The sequence below is a fragment of the Cardiocondyla obscurior genome, linkage group LG16 (assembly GCF_019399895.1).
Source record: "Cardiocondyla obscurior isolate alpha-2009 linkage group LG16, Cobs3.1, whole genome shotgun sequence".
NCBI classification, from domain to species: domain Eukaryota; kingdom Metazoa; phylum Arthropoda; class Insecta; order Hymenoptera; family Formicidae; genus Cardiocondyla; species Cardiocondyla obscurior.
In genome coordinates, this window is record NC_091879.1 from 5,322,297 (window position 1) to 5,339,766 (window position 17,470).

At 51.8% G+C, this 17,470-nt stretch overlaps 3 protein-coding genes across 3 annotated transcripts; all 3 read right to left on the reverse strand.

Moving 5' to 3' along the window:
• Positions 1-6,853: 6,853 nt before the first annotated feature.
• Positions 6,854-7,855, reverse strand: LOC139109115 (uncharacterized). The gene has a single exon (XM_070667938.1). It carries the CDS (start codon positions 7,853-7,855, stop codon positions 6,854-6,856), a length of 1,002 nt encoding a protein of 333 aa, XP_070524039.1.
• A 981-nt stretch (positions 7,856-8,836) lies between these two features.
• Positions 8,837-11,716, reverse strand: LOC139109116 (uncharacterized). The gene is made up of 2 exons (XM_070667939.1): positions 9,364-11,716; positions 8,837-9,246 (listed from the first exon to the last, which is right to left on the reverse strand). Exons 1-2 carry the CDS (start codon positions 11,714-11,716, stop codon positions 8,837-8,839), a joined length of 2,763 nt encoding a protein of 920 aa, XP_070524040.1.
• A 1,016-nt stretch (positions 11,717-12,732) lies between these two features.
• LOC139109117 (uncharacterized) lies at positions 12,733-17,265 on the reverse strand. Its single transcript, XM_070667940.1, has 3 exons — positions 15,426-17,265; positions 14,946-15,308; positions 12,733-14,882 (listed from the first exon to the last, which is right to left on the reverse strand). Exons 1-3 carry the CDS (start codon positions 17,263-17,265, stop codon positions 12,733-12,735), a joined length of 4,353 nt encoding a protein of 1,450 aa, XP_070524041.1.
• Between the last annotated feature and the right edge of the window lie 205 nt (positions 17,266-17,470).

Sequence of the window (17,470 nt, forward strand, 5' to 3'; positions counted from 1 at the left end):
TGTGCGTCCGACACGGCCCTCACGGCCTGGTTTGTAATCCGCGCCGCCGACTCGCGAACGCGAAACCTGTGCGTCCGACACGGCCCTCACGGCCTGGTTTGTAATCCGCGCCGCCGACTCGCGAACGCGGAGCCTGCGCGTCCGACACGGCCCTCACGGCCTAGTTTGTAATCCGCACCGCCGACTCGCGAACGCGGAGCCTGTGCGTCCGATACGGCCCTCACGGCCTGGTTTGTAATCCGCGCCGCCGACTCGCGAACGCGAAGCCCGTGCGTCCGACACGGCCCGAGCGGCCCGTCCTGTAATCCGCGGAGACCTGTATAACCGACGCGGCCTGTTACCTAGGATAAGACCGGAAGCGACCCGCACTAACGATCTCTGGGAATCCAGCTCACGGCAGATAGCCGTTTTCGTGACATTTTATTCTTAAGTTTTTTTCTGTATATATCTTCCTTTTCGTAGATTAAGTGTATTATTTCAACTAAATATTCTTTCTTTCTTTTAGTAATAAATTCTTTATTTTTCAATTAACCCAAGTCTCGGTTTTCTTTATACTCGTACCCTGGCTTCCGACGAGCTCTCCGGACCGGAAATTACCGTGTTACAAGGTGAGTGAGCGCGATAGGCGACGGCGCCATTCGCCTGTCGCGCTCACTCGACCGCAGCTTCCTTGTCGCTCTTGCGCTAGACAAATTAATTTTTTTCGCAATAACGGTTGAGAATTTTACAAAATGTTACAGAACTTTTTTATTTATCTCCCTAAGACCTACCTATCTGTATAGGATTTTACACATGGGCTGAGACAGCCTGTATATTAATATTAAAAAAAAAAGTATAGATATAAGTTCAAATCCCACACAAGTCACGTCACCATAGAAGATAATAGTGGGGTTTTAGCCAGTAGTGGGCAGTTTTAATGCGTAAGACCTGAGTCTGGCATAACCCTCTAACATTATCAAAGGAGAGGGTATGTGTAAATGCATTTCCCCACTATAAAAAAAAAAAAAAAAAAATAAGAAAGAATTAAGGTAATAACTTTCGTTCAAGTTCAGTTTAAACGAGTTTAATAACGATTAGTAAAGTTTATAAAAAATATAAAAGAGATAAATCAATAAAACAATAAAATAAAACTTACAATGTATACATAAAAATTTAATGTATATTTAAAAAATAATACAATAAAAAAAACTTTTTTTTTCAAAAAAAAGATAATATTAAATAAAAAAAAAATGATATATACAGGGTGTCCCAAAGTCATGTAGACAAACTTTGGAACTAGGTAGATCTTGTTATTTTAAGACGAAAAATTCTTTACCATTTTTTATTCTGAGTAATATTAAGCGAAAAAAAATTATTGAAAATTAGGTTTTTTGGGCGGATCTTACTGCTCCTCACACCGCGCGGAGACGCTCTATCCGTCGGTAGTCCCCAATCCATGCTTTCTTGATCATATTATGAGCAGAGCAAACACGGGCGCGTAAATATCACCTATCTCATCACGGTGCTTACGATATTTTAGCGGTAGCATTTGCATTTAATTCTAACGCATATTTCAAGATAATTCTTTCAATAATTTTACCATTTAAATATTAATCTGATCGAAACGATTTGTACGAGTTTGTAATTTAAATCTTGCGTCGTACGCGCTTTTGAGTACGATTATACGCGGTCTATTTTTCACGCTTTCAACTTATTCCCGATGATCGAAAAGGCGAGGAATTTCTCCTTGCAGCGCCGAAATCTTTAATAGCATCCAGCTCTAGATCAAATAAGTTTTAACGACGTTACGTCATCTGGATCACTTCAGAGGTTATAGAGGATCATCGACATCCTTCTTGAGGGGGTTTTTTTTTATTCACCGCAATAACTTCGATATCCGAAATTCTTGCGCAGGGTGGAGAGACGCTCACGGCTGAATAAACGATAAACAGAAAAATAATTTAAAAAAATTAAATAGAAACTTTGAGCACAAAGTAAACACCCCCGTGAGGACGTAACTTCCAAAGGATATAAATCTCCTGGGACAGTGATGCTTTCGCCGCCTGCAGGGAATTTGAGAGGAATTCATTCGGGGAGGCGCTACACGTTGAAAACGAAAAAGCCGTGCGAGATAGCGCATTCTTTCCGTCGCGACAACTAATAATTAAAAGTCGTCCATTAACGGCCGATTGTTTCTATCAACCGGATAATTCCACGCGAACAGTTTTCGAACGATTGATCAGATAATAGTGCTCCGGTCTTTCGACAGAATAAAATAGTTTCGGTAACTTCGGGAAAGTAAATGTTTAATCTTTTTTCGCAAAATCGTTCGTGAATAAACATGTAAATAATTCAGTTAAACATCGATCGCCAAAGTTTTATCGCATGGGGTCTGATATTAATGGTTTTTTCTGAGCAAACCTAAACACTGAAACAACACTAAAAAAAAAAATTCTTGGTTTTCGCGTAAAATGCATTTAGTAATGCAATTTCTTCGAACATTTCGTAATTATTACCAAATATTGTAATAACAACCATACATTTTATAATATTGTTACGCCCGGTATACGGAGCAGCATGAAGCTGCCGGCTCACTCCGAGGTTTCGGTTCCCCGTTGCCAGGGGAACGAAGATTATTATTAAAGGTTAAAATAACAGTTCTGCCCGTGACTCTATTCGGTGCGGATGTCACTCTGTATTTGGTTAATGTTTGATTAAATCGTTATCGTTTCTCTTTCTTAAAACGTCTCTTTTCTTTCGCGGAGTCCGAGTGCCGCGGGTGAGAGAGTGTAAGAAGAGTGAGCGAGTAGCGCGAACGCGGGGGACGTTCGCTGACCCCGTTCCCGGCGTAACATTTTGGGGGCTCGTCCGGGATGGCTACGCATACGGCGAAGAGGAGGCGATCCCGTCAGGAGGATCCTGCTTCGTCGGAGGCGGCGGCGTTCGAGTCGCTCCGTCAGAAGATGCGTCAGCTGCGGGTTGAGCAGGAGCAGAGGGAGGAGAGTCTGCGGGCCGAGATTCGTCTGCGTGATGATGCGATCACAAGGATGCAGAGCCGAATCCTGCAGCTAAGTCCCTCCAATAATTTTTCGCGCGTCTCCGGTGTTCTTCCGGCGGAGGGGGGCGCGAGTTTCGTTCCGGATGTCCCTCCGGTTGAGGGTGACGCGCGTTCCGTGTCCGGGTTGAATTTAAAATTAGACACGTATGACGGTTCCGTTCTATTGCGGGAGTTCTTCTTTCAATTTGATTTGATCGCTCGGGCGAAGCAGTGAGGACAAGAGGCGAGAACTGTTCCCTTGTTTCTTGCCTTCGGGGCAGAGCGCGTTCGGTTCTCTGTACTTTTCAGGATTCCGAGGGCATGGGCTACGCGGAGCTTAGAGCAAAGCTCGAGTTGTGTTTCGGGGAACCGCGGTCTTCTCAAAATTATTATTCTCTTTTTACTAATTGGAGACAGAAGGAAGGGGAGGATTTTGCTTCTTTTGGGACGGAATTAGAGCGGTTATTTCAGTTAGCTTATCCTGAATGTCCCTATGAAGTACGGGACAAGATCGCTTGTGCACAATTTATTTCTGCGTTGTTAGATGGTAGGGTTAGGAGAACGCTGCAATTAGAAGGGATCTCTTCACTTAAAAAGGCGATCGAGAGATCGAAAGTGATCAAAACGATTTTCGGGGAATCTTTCGATAGGAAAGCGTCAGGTTTTCAGGGGTGCGCGAGTTCTTTTAGAAATTTTAATTCTTTTCGTTCGGAAAAGTCCAGGGGGGACGTTAGGGAAAACGAAGGAAAGGGGGAAAGTTCGGTGAATCCTAGGAAGTATAAAGGGAATAAGTTTTCTCGGGAGACGAAGGGGGGGGCTCGAGGAGAGTGTTGGCTTTGTGGGAAGCCAGGACACTTCCAGAATCAGTGCTCTACCCGTAAGGAAAACTCGGAATAGTCGACCTCTTCGGGGGGTCGGCTAAAGGAAAGGAGGCCCCGAGGGAGTTATTTTCCAGGAGAATTGGCTATTCTTCACGCGATTTTTGTTTCGCAGGAAAGATTAATGGTAGGAAATGTAATTTCAGGGTTGACACGGGCTCTGATATTACTATTTTGAGTTCTAGGTTTTTCGGAAAGGGGAATTCAGGTTTACAATCGCTTAGAGAGGGGCTAAGATTTCGATATCCTACAGGGGAAGATGTTTCTATTAGAGGAGAAGCTAAAGTTTCTATGGAGGTAGGGAAGTTTGCTCTTGAAATGAGCATGTTTGTAGCGGAGATTTCGGATGATTGCCTTCTCGGGGCGGATTTTCTGAGGAAGGTTGGTTTTTTCAAAATTTTTGATGAAGTTTTTAGTTCTTGTCGGAATTCTTTGAGAGTGGCCAGAATCAAACAGACTTCCGGGATGAATTCTTCTTTTCCTCAGAAGCTTTTTAAAGAAAGCTTAAAAGAATTAAATGATGAGCAGAAGAATGTAGCTTCTTTATTCTTTAGAGAATTCCAGGGGACATTTTCGGAGAAAATAGTTGCAGGGAATTGCGAATTAGTAAAACATAAGATTGATGTAGCGGGCGCTCTTCCGATTAGACAGGTTCCTCGTCGGATTTTTTTTCGAATGAGGGATGAGGTTGATGGAATTATCGAAGATATGAAAAACCGTGGGGTAATTGAGAAGTCGCAAAGTCCTTGGGTTTCTCCAGCAGTTTTAGTCAAAAAGAAAGATGGGACAAATAGATTCTGCGTTGATTATAGGAAAGTTAATGCGGTCACGGTAAAAGATTCTTTTCTTCTTCCGAGGATAGATGATATTCTAGATCGTTTGGCTGGGAATTCCTGGTTTGCTACTCTTGATCTTAAGAGTGGGTATTGGCAAATCAGGATGGATCCAAAGGACAAGGAGAAAACGGCTTTTTCCATAGGAAAAGGACTTTGGCAATTCACTGTCATGCCTTTTGGTCTCACAAATGCTCCGGCAACTTTTGAACGGTTTATGGAAAGGGTTTTGGAAGGGCTTCTTTCTAAGAGTTGTTTTGTATATTTAGATGATGTGATAGTTTTTGGAAGAAGTTTCGAAGGACTTATGGAGAATCTTAATGAAGTGTTTCTTCGTTTAAGAAAATTTAATTTAAAAATCAATCCAGGGAAGTGTGTTCTTTTCAGTAGGAAAGTTAAGTACTTAGGTCATGTGGTTTCTTCAGAAGGGGTAGCTACTGATCAGGAGAAAGTAGCAGCAGTGATAGATTGGCCAGTTCCTCATACGAAGAAGCAATTGAGAAGCTTCTTAGGTTTTTGCTCATATTATCGGAGATTCGTGAAAGGTTTTTCTTCAATAGCAAAGCCACTTCATTCTTTGACGGGAAATTTGGTGAAATTTTCTTGGACGGATGATTGTCAAAAGGCTTTTGAATCCTTGAAGCGGGCCTTAACTTCTCCTCCAGTGTTAGTGTTCCCGAAGGAGGAAAGTCAGTTTATTTTAGATACTGACGCTTCTGGAATAGGAATCGGGGCTGTTCTTTCCCAGAAGCAAGGAGATGAGGAGAAAGTTATAGCGTATTTCAGTCGGGTTTTATCAAAGTCTGAAAGGAATTATTGTGTTACTCGACGCGAGCTTTTAGCCATCGTTGATGCAGTCAAATCTTTTCGTCATTTTCTTTTAGGAGAGAAATTTTTAATTCGAATGGATCATATTTCTTTAAGGTGGCTCTTGTCTTTTAAGGAACTCGAAAGTCAGTTAGCTCGCTGGATAGAAAGGTTACAACAATTTCAGTTCGAAATTGCTTACAGGAAGGGGACTTCTCACGGGAATGCCGATGGTTTATCGAGACGACTTTGTGAAGTGGAAAACTGTCGGTATTGTTTTAAGGTTGAGCAAAAAAGTCTTTCCGAGGGAGGTGAGACTGTGTGTTTATGAAAGCGCGTGGAGGAAATAATCTTAAGCAGAATTCTGAATATGCAAAAGTTTTAATAAAGAGGTACCAAAAACTACACACAATCGTTAGCACGCGCAAGCAACGCAACGAAGGCAATGTAATGCCCGAGAAAATCTCTCAGAAAAACCGCACGAAAATAAATGCTCTGACGCCTTGAGTTCTCGACAACTAAGTCACCGGCTTCCGAGAGCCGGGCCTTTTATATTAGGAAACTTCGTAATGTTTCCACGAATTCGACCGCTAATTTCGGTGACGGTGAAAAACCTCGAAAACAAGGCAGGCCCGAAAATAGAATGTACATGTACATCGCGCCTGGCAACAGAACAGAGGCAACAGAACAGGACTCGAGGACGTCAACAATGCAGGGCAAAAAATTGACAACAAGTGTGAAGGCACGAATTCTCTTAGCATGCTGTCAGCCAAAATTAATTTACACGCCGAAATTAATATTATCGTGCTCACAAAACTCGCTTAGGCACATCTCGAACATTCCGCCCGCCTCGCGAGTGGCAGAACGTCCAACGCTCCAGCGTGAGGACCGGCCGAACGCAATTTACGGAGACCGGAGAATACATAGGACTTGATGATTGCTCGCTGCGTGAAGCGCACAGGCTCCGACATCGCGTTTTGTTTACAGTGTCTCACCGACACCGGCATGTCGCTCGTGGAATGTAATGAGATGAAGTGAGATGGAGACAATACAATGAGTCCGTGTATACGGACACTAACAATGCGGCTATGATCCACACATGTAATGAAATGCCGCGAAATACATTGAGACAGCGCAATTACGCCGACGCTGGGTTGTCCATCGCCGCCTCATTTTCCATGGGCATTAAAACTATCTTGACCAGAGGCCTGACCAACACGGAAGTGGCGGTGCGCACCGTCACCACCCGCACATTGCCATCACTTCCGGGGTGTACGTCAGCAATGCGCGCTAGCGGCCAGCGCCCAGGAGGAGTGTTCTCATTTCGCAATAGGCACAGCTGGCCCACCCGAGGAGGGGAAACAGCGGTGGTCCACTTCGGCCGTGACGACAGTCCCAGTAGAAATTCTCGCGACCATCTCTGCCAAAAATGGTCCCTCATCTGTTGCACCCGACGCCACCGGGTGAGTCGACCAGAAGGGACCTCCAGCAAGGGCGGCTCCGGGACGGACAATAGCGCAGAGCCCACCAAGAAGTGGCCAGGTGTGAGGGCCGCCACATCCTCTGGATCGTCGCTCAGCGGGCCCAGTGGCCGTGAATTGAGGCACGCTTCGATCTCTGCCAGCAGCGTGCATTTCCTCGTAAGTCAACGTCGCGGTCCCTAGCACCCTGCGAAGATGGTGCTTGACGGACTTCACGGCGGCTTCCCACAGCCCGCCGAAGTGAGGGGCGGCAGGCGGGTTGAACCGCCACTCAACTCCCTTACCGGCCAATGCGTGGTGAATCTTCGCAGACTCCCGGCTGCTAGCCCGGAACAATTTTTGCAATTCTGCATCCGCACCTGTGAAATTTGTGCCGCAGTCGCTGTACATGATCTGCGGCAGTCCTCTCCGAGCAGTGAATCGCCGGAAGGCCGCCAGAAACGCCTCGGAGGAGTAATCTGAAGCTACGTCAAGATGAACCGCCCGAGTACTGAGACAGATAAATACAGAAATGAAGGCCTTGCTCGATTTGTGGCCCCGTCCCTTGCTCGAGCGTATAAAGATGGGGCCTGCGTAATCCACGCCAGTGTGCTGGAATGTACGAGAAGGCGTAACGCGGGCCGAAGGAAGATCGGCCATGATTTGGTGAGGCGCTGCCGCCCGCCAACGCACGCACTGAGAACACTTGTGGACGTGTCGTTTCACAGCCGCCCTTCCACCGGGAATCCAGTACTGTCTCCGGAGCAAGCCCAAGGTTTGCTGCACCCCTCCGTGCAGCACCCTGAAGTGGCAGGAGGCTATGATTAGCCCCGTCAAATGCGAGTTCCTCGGCAGAATCATGGGGTGTTTCTCGTCGAAGGATAGCAGAGAATGCCGAATTCTGCCTCCGACTCGTAAGATCCCTTGAGCGTCTAAAAACGGAGAAAGATTAGCTAACGGGTGACCTTTTTGAAAGGGAGTCCCCGTGGAAACTGCTCGAATTTCCGAACTCCAGTGAGAGGCCTGGATCACGCGCATCCAGGTTAGCATGCTCTGGTGCAATTCTTCGGCAGATAACTCCAGAGCGCCCTGTCGACTCGCCGGCCTCTTCCTATCAAGTCCGGTCCACCGGCGGCACCAAGCGGAGACTCTCAGTAGCCGAGCCAGGCTGGAAAACCGAAGTAGCAGCTCCGGCTCCTGGACAGAGTCGCGGACGACGACCACATGAAACCTAGCTCGGCCTTCCGGTAGATCATCCGATTCCTCCAGCAGCGTTCTATCCTCAGGAAAGGCGTCATCATTTCTCAACCAAGGTGGGCCCTGCCACCATAGAGAGTAAGCGACCAGATCCGACGGAGCCAGGCCTCGAGAGGCGCAGTCGGCGGGATTCTCCTTCCCTCTCACGTGATGCCACTGGGCGTTTGGTAGCGTAGTTTGCACCTCGGACACTCGGTTTGCCACAAATGTCGACCACCGCGACGGGTGCTGTCGCAGCCATCCAAGGGCCACCGTGGAGTCGGACCAGAGGTGCACAGCTCGGCCTTGAATGTCGAGGAGTCGACATATGCGACTGGCCAGCCTGGCCAGCAACACGGCACCGCAAAGCTCCAGCCTGGGAAGAGACACCTGCTTCAGAGGAGCCACCCTGGTCTTTGAGGCCACCAAGGACGTTGTCCACCCATTGCCGTTTGAACCCTTCGAGCGAGAGTATACCACGGCAGCATAGGCGGCCTCGGATGCATCGGCGAAGCCATGAATCTCGACGTCAGCTCGGTCAGTGACTCCGATCCACCTCGGGACTCTCACCGTCTCCAGAGCCGGAAGATCTGTAATGAAATCCTGTCAGAAGGCCTGATCCTTGAGCGATAATGAATCGTCCCACTCCAAACTTAGCAGCCATAGTTTTTGGATAAAGATCTTGGCTCGCACGACCGCTGGAGATAGCCATCCAGCGGGGTCAAACAATTGAGCAGCCTGTGAGACGACAGATCGCTTTGTCGTCTTTCTTTCCAGCTGAGCTCGCACGCGGAAGGAGAACGCGTCGGAATCAGGATGCCACTGGAGCCCCAAAGCGGCATGAAACTCTTGAGGTCCCCAAGTCTGCACGCCCGGCCGCGACAGATCGGAAGGCGGGATGTCCTGCAGTAATTCAGGCGCACTGGCGGCCCACTTTTTTAGTGGGAACCCGCCCGCCGTGCACAGCCGGCGCAGTTCGAGCAAGGAGGACCGCGCCTCCTCCACGGAATTCCCGCCTGACAGAACATCGTCTACATACGTCTCGTTTTTCAAAACAAGGGCTCCTCTCGGAAATCGCGCAGCCTCGTCCTCGGCAAGTTAGCGGAGCGCTCGCACAGCCAGGTACGGCGCACAGGTCAGCCCGTAGGTTACTGTGTTGAGGCGGAATTCGACCACTGGGGCGTCGGCACTTTCCCTCCGGAGGATGCGTTGAAGGTCGCGATCTTCTTCGGCGACAATAACCTGCCTATACATCTTCTCAATGTCGGCAGTGTAAGCCAAGCGGTATCGGCGCCAACCGAGAATCACATCCGCAAGAGCAGGCACCAGATTCGATCCCGCGTGCAAAAACCGGTTGAGAGTGTCGCCTCCCGGCAACGGCGCGGATCCGTTGAAGACGACCCTGAGCTTCGCGGAGGGTCCCTCGCCCTTCAAAACACCGTGGTAGGGCAGGTAACATCGCCGTCTACACACTTCAGCATCGTCAACTCGCGTCATGTGTCCCAGGCTTTCGTACTCACGCATGAACGCGACGTATTTCGACCTGAGCTCCGCGTTTCTCTCGAACCGACGCTCCATGCTCACAAGGGAGCGTTGAGCGAGCGCCCGCGTGCGCTCGAGATCTGGCAGAGGCTCCTTCGTCGGCATTCGCACCGTGTACCGGCCCGAGCCGTCGCGCCAATGATTCCGCGAAAAATAAGCTTCGCACTCTTGATCCGCCGGAGATTCCGCAGGGCCGCACACCGCGACCTCCTCCTGCTCCCAGAAGCCGCAAACCAGCGCCGTTAGCGTCTCATCCACCGAGCACTGCAGCGAGACCGGAACACTGAGGCCATCGCTTAGCCCAACCGAGCCGGAAACGATCCATCCGAACATTGTCTCCTGGGCGATTGGATCGTGAGGAGCGCCGATTCGCACTCCCGGCCCCAGAATTGACGCGAAAACGTCCGCCCCGAGCAACAAATTGACCCGATCCGACTCTAAGTAATCCGGGTCGGCCAGCGGCAAGCCCTGGATATGCCGCCACTCTCGCACCGACGACGTTCCCAGCCCCGCGTACGTCGTGAGCTTCGGGAGAATCACCGCACACACGTCTATCTCCGCGCCTCCGTTTGCCGACTTCACTCTGAGGGCAACTCTGCCTCGCGTAAAGGCCGCTCGATTCCCTCCGACGCCGAAAACCGCAACGCTGGCCCCGAAACGCGGCAAGCTCAACCGCTGGACGAGGCTCTCGCTCACGATGGACGTCTCCGAGCCCTGGTCCACCAAGGCGCGTACTCGATGCTCACCGTCAAATTGATCGCGAACCAAAACCCGCGCCGTAGCGAGGAGAACCGCGCTCCTTCCACCCCCCGGACGACAAGCAACGTGTGAAGATTTTCCTATTTCTGCAGCAGAACTTTCGGCCTTTCCCATCACGCAAAACGCCTCATGAAGCACGGAGTGATGCCGCTCGTTGCACACTGTGCAAGATCTTTTTGAAAGACAGTCGCTCATTTTATGACGCCCCAGGCAATTGCGGCATAGTCCATTTGTCTCAACGAACGTCCGCCGTTCCTCTGCAGGTTTTCGCCGAAACGCCTCGCAGATCATGATAAAATGATCTTTGTGGCATAAAGAGCACCGATCTCGCTCCGTCTTGGCCGCCGCCTTCTGCGCATGGTGTGACCGCAGCGATTTTCCCGCACGGTCAGTCGCGCTGTTCGCCAAGCTCTTTTCCGGTTGAATCGCCTCCAAGGTGTGAAGCCTCTTCTCCAAGAATTTCTTCAGAGTAGAGTACGAAGGAGGCTCAGCCGAGTCTCCAATCTCTGTTTCCCACTCCTGCCGGGAGCGGGGGTCCAGCCTCTCCACTGTTATGAACACGAAGAGATCTTCGCTGGATGAAATCGGCCGGTCAACACCCTCAAGCGAGCCGACGACGCCCGTCATTGCATGGAACAGTCGTCTCAATTCCGTAGCCGATTCCGTTTTCATCCTTAACAGCGAGACATACGCTGTCAAGAGAGACCGCACAAGCAAGCGCGTGTTATTATAGAAACTCGTGAGCGTTTCCCATGCCCTGACGAAATTTTCCTCCGTGGTGGAAAACTGTCTCACCAAGGCGTCAGCTTCTCCTCGCAGGCTTGTCTTCAAGTAGTGCAATCGGGTGACGTCAGCCAACGTTATGTCGTCCACTATCAGCGTCTGGAACAAGTCGCGGAATGCCGGCCAGTCCTCGTACAATCCGGAGAAGACTGGAATTTGCACGCGAGGCAACGTTGTGCGAGGGGGGCCCTGCACCACAGTCCGCTTTTCTTCGGAGGATTTGCGTGCAGTATTTAGTTCTTCCCCCATCTCTGTCAGGATAGCTCGCTGCTCTAGGTAAATTGCCTCGGTCATTTCAATCGCATTGCAGCGATGATAGTCGTGCTTCTTGAGAGCATTCCAATGTCCCTGCCGAAGCTGTTCGTGTCGTTCCTCAAATTTTCTCCACTTCTCATCAAGCATCTGAGTAGCGGACGCAATTAATGGACGATTAATTCGAGCGGCCCCCAACTTCCGGAGGTTTGACACAGACCTGCTGATCCGGCCCTGAGCTCCATTTGGCAATCAATTATTGCCTCCATCGCGCGAACTTTTAAGTTGGGAAGCACAACTTTTACCGCACAACTGAGTTCCGGAAGTATCCGGCTCGAAGGACCACAAAATGTTTATGAAAGCGCGTGGAGGTAATAATCTTAAGCAGAATTCTGAATATGCAAAAGTTTTAATAAAGAGGTACCAAAAACTACACACAATCGTTAGCACGCGCAAGCAACGCAATGAAGGCAATGTAATGCCCGAGAAAATCTCTCAGAAAAACCGCACGAAAATAAATGCTCTGACGCCTTGAGTTCTCGACAACTAAGTCACCGGCTTCCGAGAGCCGGGCCTTTTATATTGGGAAACTTCGTAATGTTTCCACGAATTCGACCGCTAATTTCGGTGACGGTGAAAAACCGCGAAAACAAGGCAGGCCCGAAAATAGAATGTACATGTACATCGCGCCTGGCAACAGAACAGAGGCAACAGAACAGGACTCGAGGACGTCAACAATGCAGGGCAAAAAATTGACAACAAGTGTGAAGGCACGAATTCTCTTAGCATGCTGTCAGCCAAAATTAATTTACACGCCGAAATTAATATTATCGTGCTCACAAAACTCGCTTAGGCACATCTCGAACATTCCGCCCGCCTCGCGAGTGGCAGAACGTCCAACGCTCCAGCGTGAGGACCGGCCGAACGCAATTTACGGAGACCGGAGAATACATAGGACTTGATGATTGCTCGCTGCGTGAAGCGCACAGGCTCCGACATCGCGTTTTGTTTACAGTGTCTCACCGACACCGGCATGTCGCTCGTGGAATGTAATGAGATGAAGTGAGATGGAGACAATACAATGAGTCCGTGTATACGGACACTAACAATGCGGCTATGATCCACACATGTAATGAAATGCCGCGAAATACATTGAGACAGCGCAATTACGCCGACGCTGGGTTGTCCATCGCCGCCTCATTTTCCATGGGCATTAAAACTATCTTGACCAGAGGCCTGACCAACACGGAAGTGGCGGTGCGCACCGTCACCACCCGCACATTGCCATCACTTCCGGGGTGTACGTCAGCAATGCGCGCTAGCGGCCAGCGCCCAGGAGGAGTGTTCTCATTTCGCAATAGGCACAGCTGGCCCACCCGAGGAGGGGAAACAGCGGTGGTCCACTTCGGCCGTGACGACAGTCCCAGTAGAAATTCTCGCGACCATCTCTGCCAAAAATGGTCCCTCATCTGTTGCACCCGACGCCACCGGGTGAGTCGACCAGAAGGGACCTCCAGCAAGGGCGGCTCCGGGACGGACAATAGCGCAGAGCCCACCAAGAAGTGGCCAGGTGTGAGGGCCGCCACATCCTCTGGATCGTCGCTCAGCGGGCCCAGTGGCCGTGAATTGAGGCACGCTTCGATCTCTGCCAGCAGCGTGTGCATTTCCTCGTAAGTCAACGTCGCGGTCCCTAGCACCCTGCGAAGATGGTGCTTGACGGACTTCACGGCGGCTTCCCACAGCCCGCCGAAGTGAGGGGCGGCAGGCGGGTTGAACCGCCACTCAACTCCCTTACCGGCCAATGCGTGGTGAATCTTCGCAGACTCCCGGCTGCTAGCCCGGAACAATTTTTGCAATTCTGCATCCGCACCTGTGAAATTTGTGCCGCAGTCGCTGTACATGATCTGCGGCAGTCCTCTCCGAGCAGTGAATCGCCGGAAGGCCGCCAGAAACGCCTCGGAGGAGTAATCTGAAGCTACGTCAAGATGAACCGCCCGAGTACTGAGACAGATAAATACAGAAATGAAGGCCTTGCTCGATTTGTGGCCCCGTCCCTTGCTCGAGCGTATAAAGATGGGGCCTGCGTAATCCACGCCAGTGTGCTGGAATGTACGAGAAGGCGTAACGCGGGCCGAAGGAAGATCGGCCATGATTTGGTGAGGCGCTGCCGCCCGCCAACGCACGCACTGAGAACACTTGTGGACGTGTCGTTTCACAGCCGCCCTTCCACCGGGAATCCAGTACTGTCTCCGGAGCAAGCCCAAGGTTTGCTGCACCCCTCCGTGCAGCACCCTGAAGTGGCAGGAGGCTATGATTAGCCCCGTCAAATGCGAGTTCCTCGGCAGAATCATGGGGTGTTTCTCGTCGAAGGATAGCAGAGAATGCCGAATTCTGCCTCCGACTCGTAAGATCCCTTGAGCGTCTAAAAACGGAGAAAGATTAGCTAACGGGTGACCTTTTTGAAAGGGAGTCCCCGTGGAAACTGCTCGAATTTCCGAACTCCAGTGAGAGGCCTGGATCACGCGCATCCAGGTTAGCATGCTCTGGTGCAATTCTTCGGCAGATAACTCCAGAGCGCCCTGTCGACTCGCCGGCCTCTTCCTATCAAGTCCGGTCCACCGGCGGCACCAAGCGGAGACTCTCAGTAGCCGAGCCAGGCTGGAAAACCGAAGTAGCAGCTCCGGCTCCTGGACAGAGTCGCGGACGACGACCACATGAAACCTAGCTCGGCCTTCCGGTAGATCATCCGATTCCTCCAGCAGCGTTCTATCCTCAGGAAAGGCGTCATCATTTCTCAACCAAGGTGGGCCCTGCCACCATAGAGAGTAAGCGACCAGATCCGACGGAGCCAGGCCTCGAGAGGCGCAGTCGGCGGGATTCTCCTTCCCTCTCACGTGATGCCACTGGGCGTTTGGTAGCGTAGTTTGCACCTCGGACACTCGGTTTGCCACAAATGTCGACCACCGCGACGGGTGCTGTCGCAGCCATCCAAGGGCCACCGTGGAGTCGGACCAGAGGTGCACAGCTCGGCCTTGAATGTCGAGGAGTCGACATATGCGACTGGCCAGCCTGGCCAGCAACACGGCACCGCAAAGCTCCAGCCTGGGAAGAGACACCTGCTTCAGAGGAGCCACCCTGGTCTTTGAGGCCACCAAGGACGTTGTCCACCCATTGCCGTTTGAACCCTTCGAGCGAGAGTATACCACGGCAGCATAGGCGGCCTCGGATGCATCGGCGAAGCCATGAATCTCGACGTCAGCTCGGTCAGTGACTCCGATCCACCTCGGGACTCTCACCGTCTCCAGAGCCGGAAGATCTGTAATGAAATCCTGTCAGAAGGCCTGATCCTTGAGCGATAATGAATCGTCCCACTCCAAACTTAGCAGCCATAGTTTTTGGATAAAGATCTTGGCTCGCACGACCGCTGGAGATAGCCATCCAGCGGGGTCAAACAATTGAGCAGCCTGTGAGACGACAGATCGCTTTGTCGTCTTTCTTTCCAGCTGAGCTCGCACGCGGAAGGAGAACGCGTCGGAATCAGGATGCCACTGGAGCCCCAAAGCGGCATGAAACTCTTGAGGTCCCCAAGTCTGCACGCCCGGCCGCGACAGATCGGAAGGCGGGATGTCCTGCAGTAATTCAGGCGCACTGGCGGCCCACTTTTTTAGTGGGAACCCGCCCGCCGTGCACAGCCGGCGCAGTTCGAGCAAGGAGGACCGCGCCTCCTCCACGGAATTCCCGCCTGACAGAACATCGTCTACATACGTCTCGTTTTTCAAAACAAGGGCTCCTCTCGGAAATCGCGCAGCCTCGTCCTCGGCAAGTTAGCGGAGCGCTCGCACAGCCAGGTACGGCGCACAGGTCAGCCCGTAGGTTACTGTGTTGAGGCGGAATTCGACCACTGGGGCGTCGGCACTTTCCCTCCGGAGGATGCGTTGAAGGTCGCGATCTTCTTCGGCGACAATAACCTGCCTATACATCTTCTCAATGTCGGCAGTGTAAGCCAAGCGGTATCGGCGCCAACCGAGAATCACATCCGCAAGAGCAGGCACCAGATTCGATCCCGCGTGCAAAAACCGGTTGAGAGTGTCGCCTCCCGGCAACGGCGCGGATCCGTTGAAGACGACCCTGAGCTTCGCGGAGGGTCCCTCGCCCTTCAAAACACCGTGGTAGGGCAGGTAACATCGCCGTCTACACACTTCAGCATCGTCAACTCGCGTCATGTGTCCCAGGCTTTCGTACTCACGCATGAACGCGACGTATTTCGACCTGAGCTCCGCGTTTCTCTCGAACCGACGCTCCATGCTCACAAGGGAGCGTTGAGCGAGCGCCCGCGTGCGCTCGAGATCTGGCAGAGGCTCCTTCGTCGGCATTCGCACCGTGTACCGGCCCGAGCCGTCGCGCCAATGATTCCGCGAAAAATAAGCTTCGCACTCTTGATCCGCCGGAGATTCCGCAGGGCCGCACACCGCGACCTCCTCCTGCTCCCAGAAGCCGCAAACCAGCGCCGTTAGCGTCTCATCCACCGAGCACTGCAGCGAGACCGGAACACTGAGGCCATCGCTTAGCCCAACCGAGCCGGAAACGATCCATCCGAACATTGTCTCCTGGGCGATTGGATCGTGAGGAGCGCCGATTCGCACTCCCGGCCCCAGAATTGACGCGAAAACGTCCGCCCCGAGCAACAAATTGACCCGATCCGACTCTAAGTAATCCGGGTCGGCCAGCGGCAAGCCCTGGATATGCCGCCACTCTCGCACCGACGACGTTCCCAGCCCCGCGTACGTCGTGAGCTTCGGGAGAATCACCGCACACACGTCTATCTCCGCGCCTCCGTTTGCCGACTTCACTCTGAGGGCAACTCTGCCTCGCGTAAAGGCCGCTCGATTCCCTCCGACGCCGAAAACCGCAACGCTGGCCCCGAAACGCGGCAAGCTCAACCGCTGGACGAGGCTCTCGCTCACGATGGACGTCTCCGAGCCCTGGTCCACCAAGGCGCGTACTCGATGCTCACCGTCAAATTGATCGCGAACCAAAACCCGCGCCGTAGCGAGGAGAACCGCGCTCCTTCCACCCCCCGGACGACAAGCAACGTGTGAAGATTTTCCTATTTCTGCAGCAGAACTTTCGGCCTTTCCCATCACGCAAAACGCCTCATGAAGCACGGAGTGATGCCGCTCGTTGCACACTGTGCAAGATCTTTTTGAAAGACAGTCGCTCATTTTATGACGCCCCAGGCAATTGCGGCATAGTCCATTTGTCTCAACGAACGTCCGCCGTTCCTCTGCAGGTTTTCGCCGAAACGCCTCGCAGATCATGATAAAATGATCTTTGTGGCATAAAGAGCACCGATCTCGCTCCGTCTTGGCCGCCGCCTTCTGCGCATGGTGTGACCGCAGCGATTTTCCCGCACGGTCAGTCGCGCTGTTCGCCAAGCTCTTTTCCGGTTGAATCGCCTCCAAGGTGTGAAGCCTCTTCTCCAAGAATTTCTTCAGAGTAGAGTACGAAGGAGGCTCAGCCGAGTCTCCAATCTCTGTTTCCCACTCCTGCCGGGAGCGGGGGTCCAGCCTCTCCACTGTTATGAACACGAAGAGATCTTCGCTGGATGAAATCGGCCGGTCAACACCCTCAAGCGAGCCGACGACGCCCGTCATTGCATGGAACAGTCGTCTCAATTCCGTAGCCGATTCCGTTTTCATCCTTAACAGCGAGACATACGCTGTCAAGAGAGACCGCACAAGCAAGCGCGTGTTATTATAGAAACTCGTGAGCGTTTCCCATGCCCTGACGAAATTTTCCTCCGTGGTGGAAAACTGTCTCACCAAGGCGTCAGCTTCTCCTCGCAGGCTTGTCTTCAAGTAGTGCAATCGGGTGACGTCAGCCAACGTTATGTCGTCCACTATC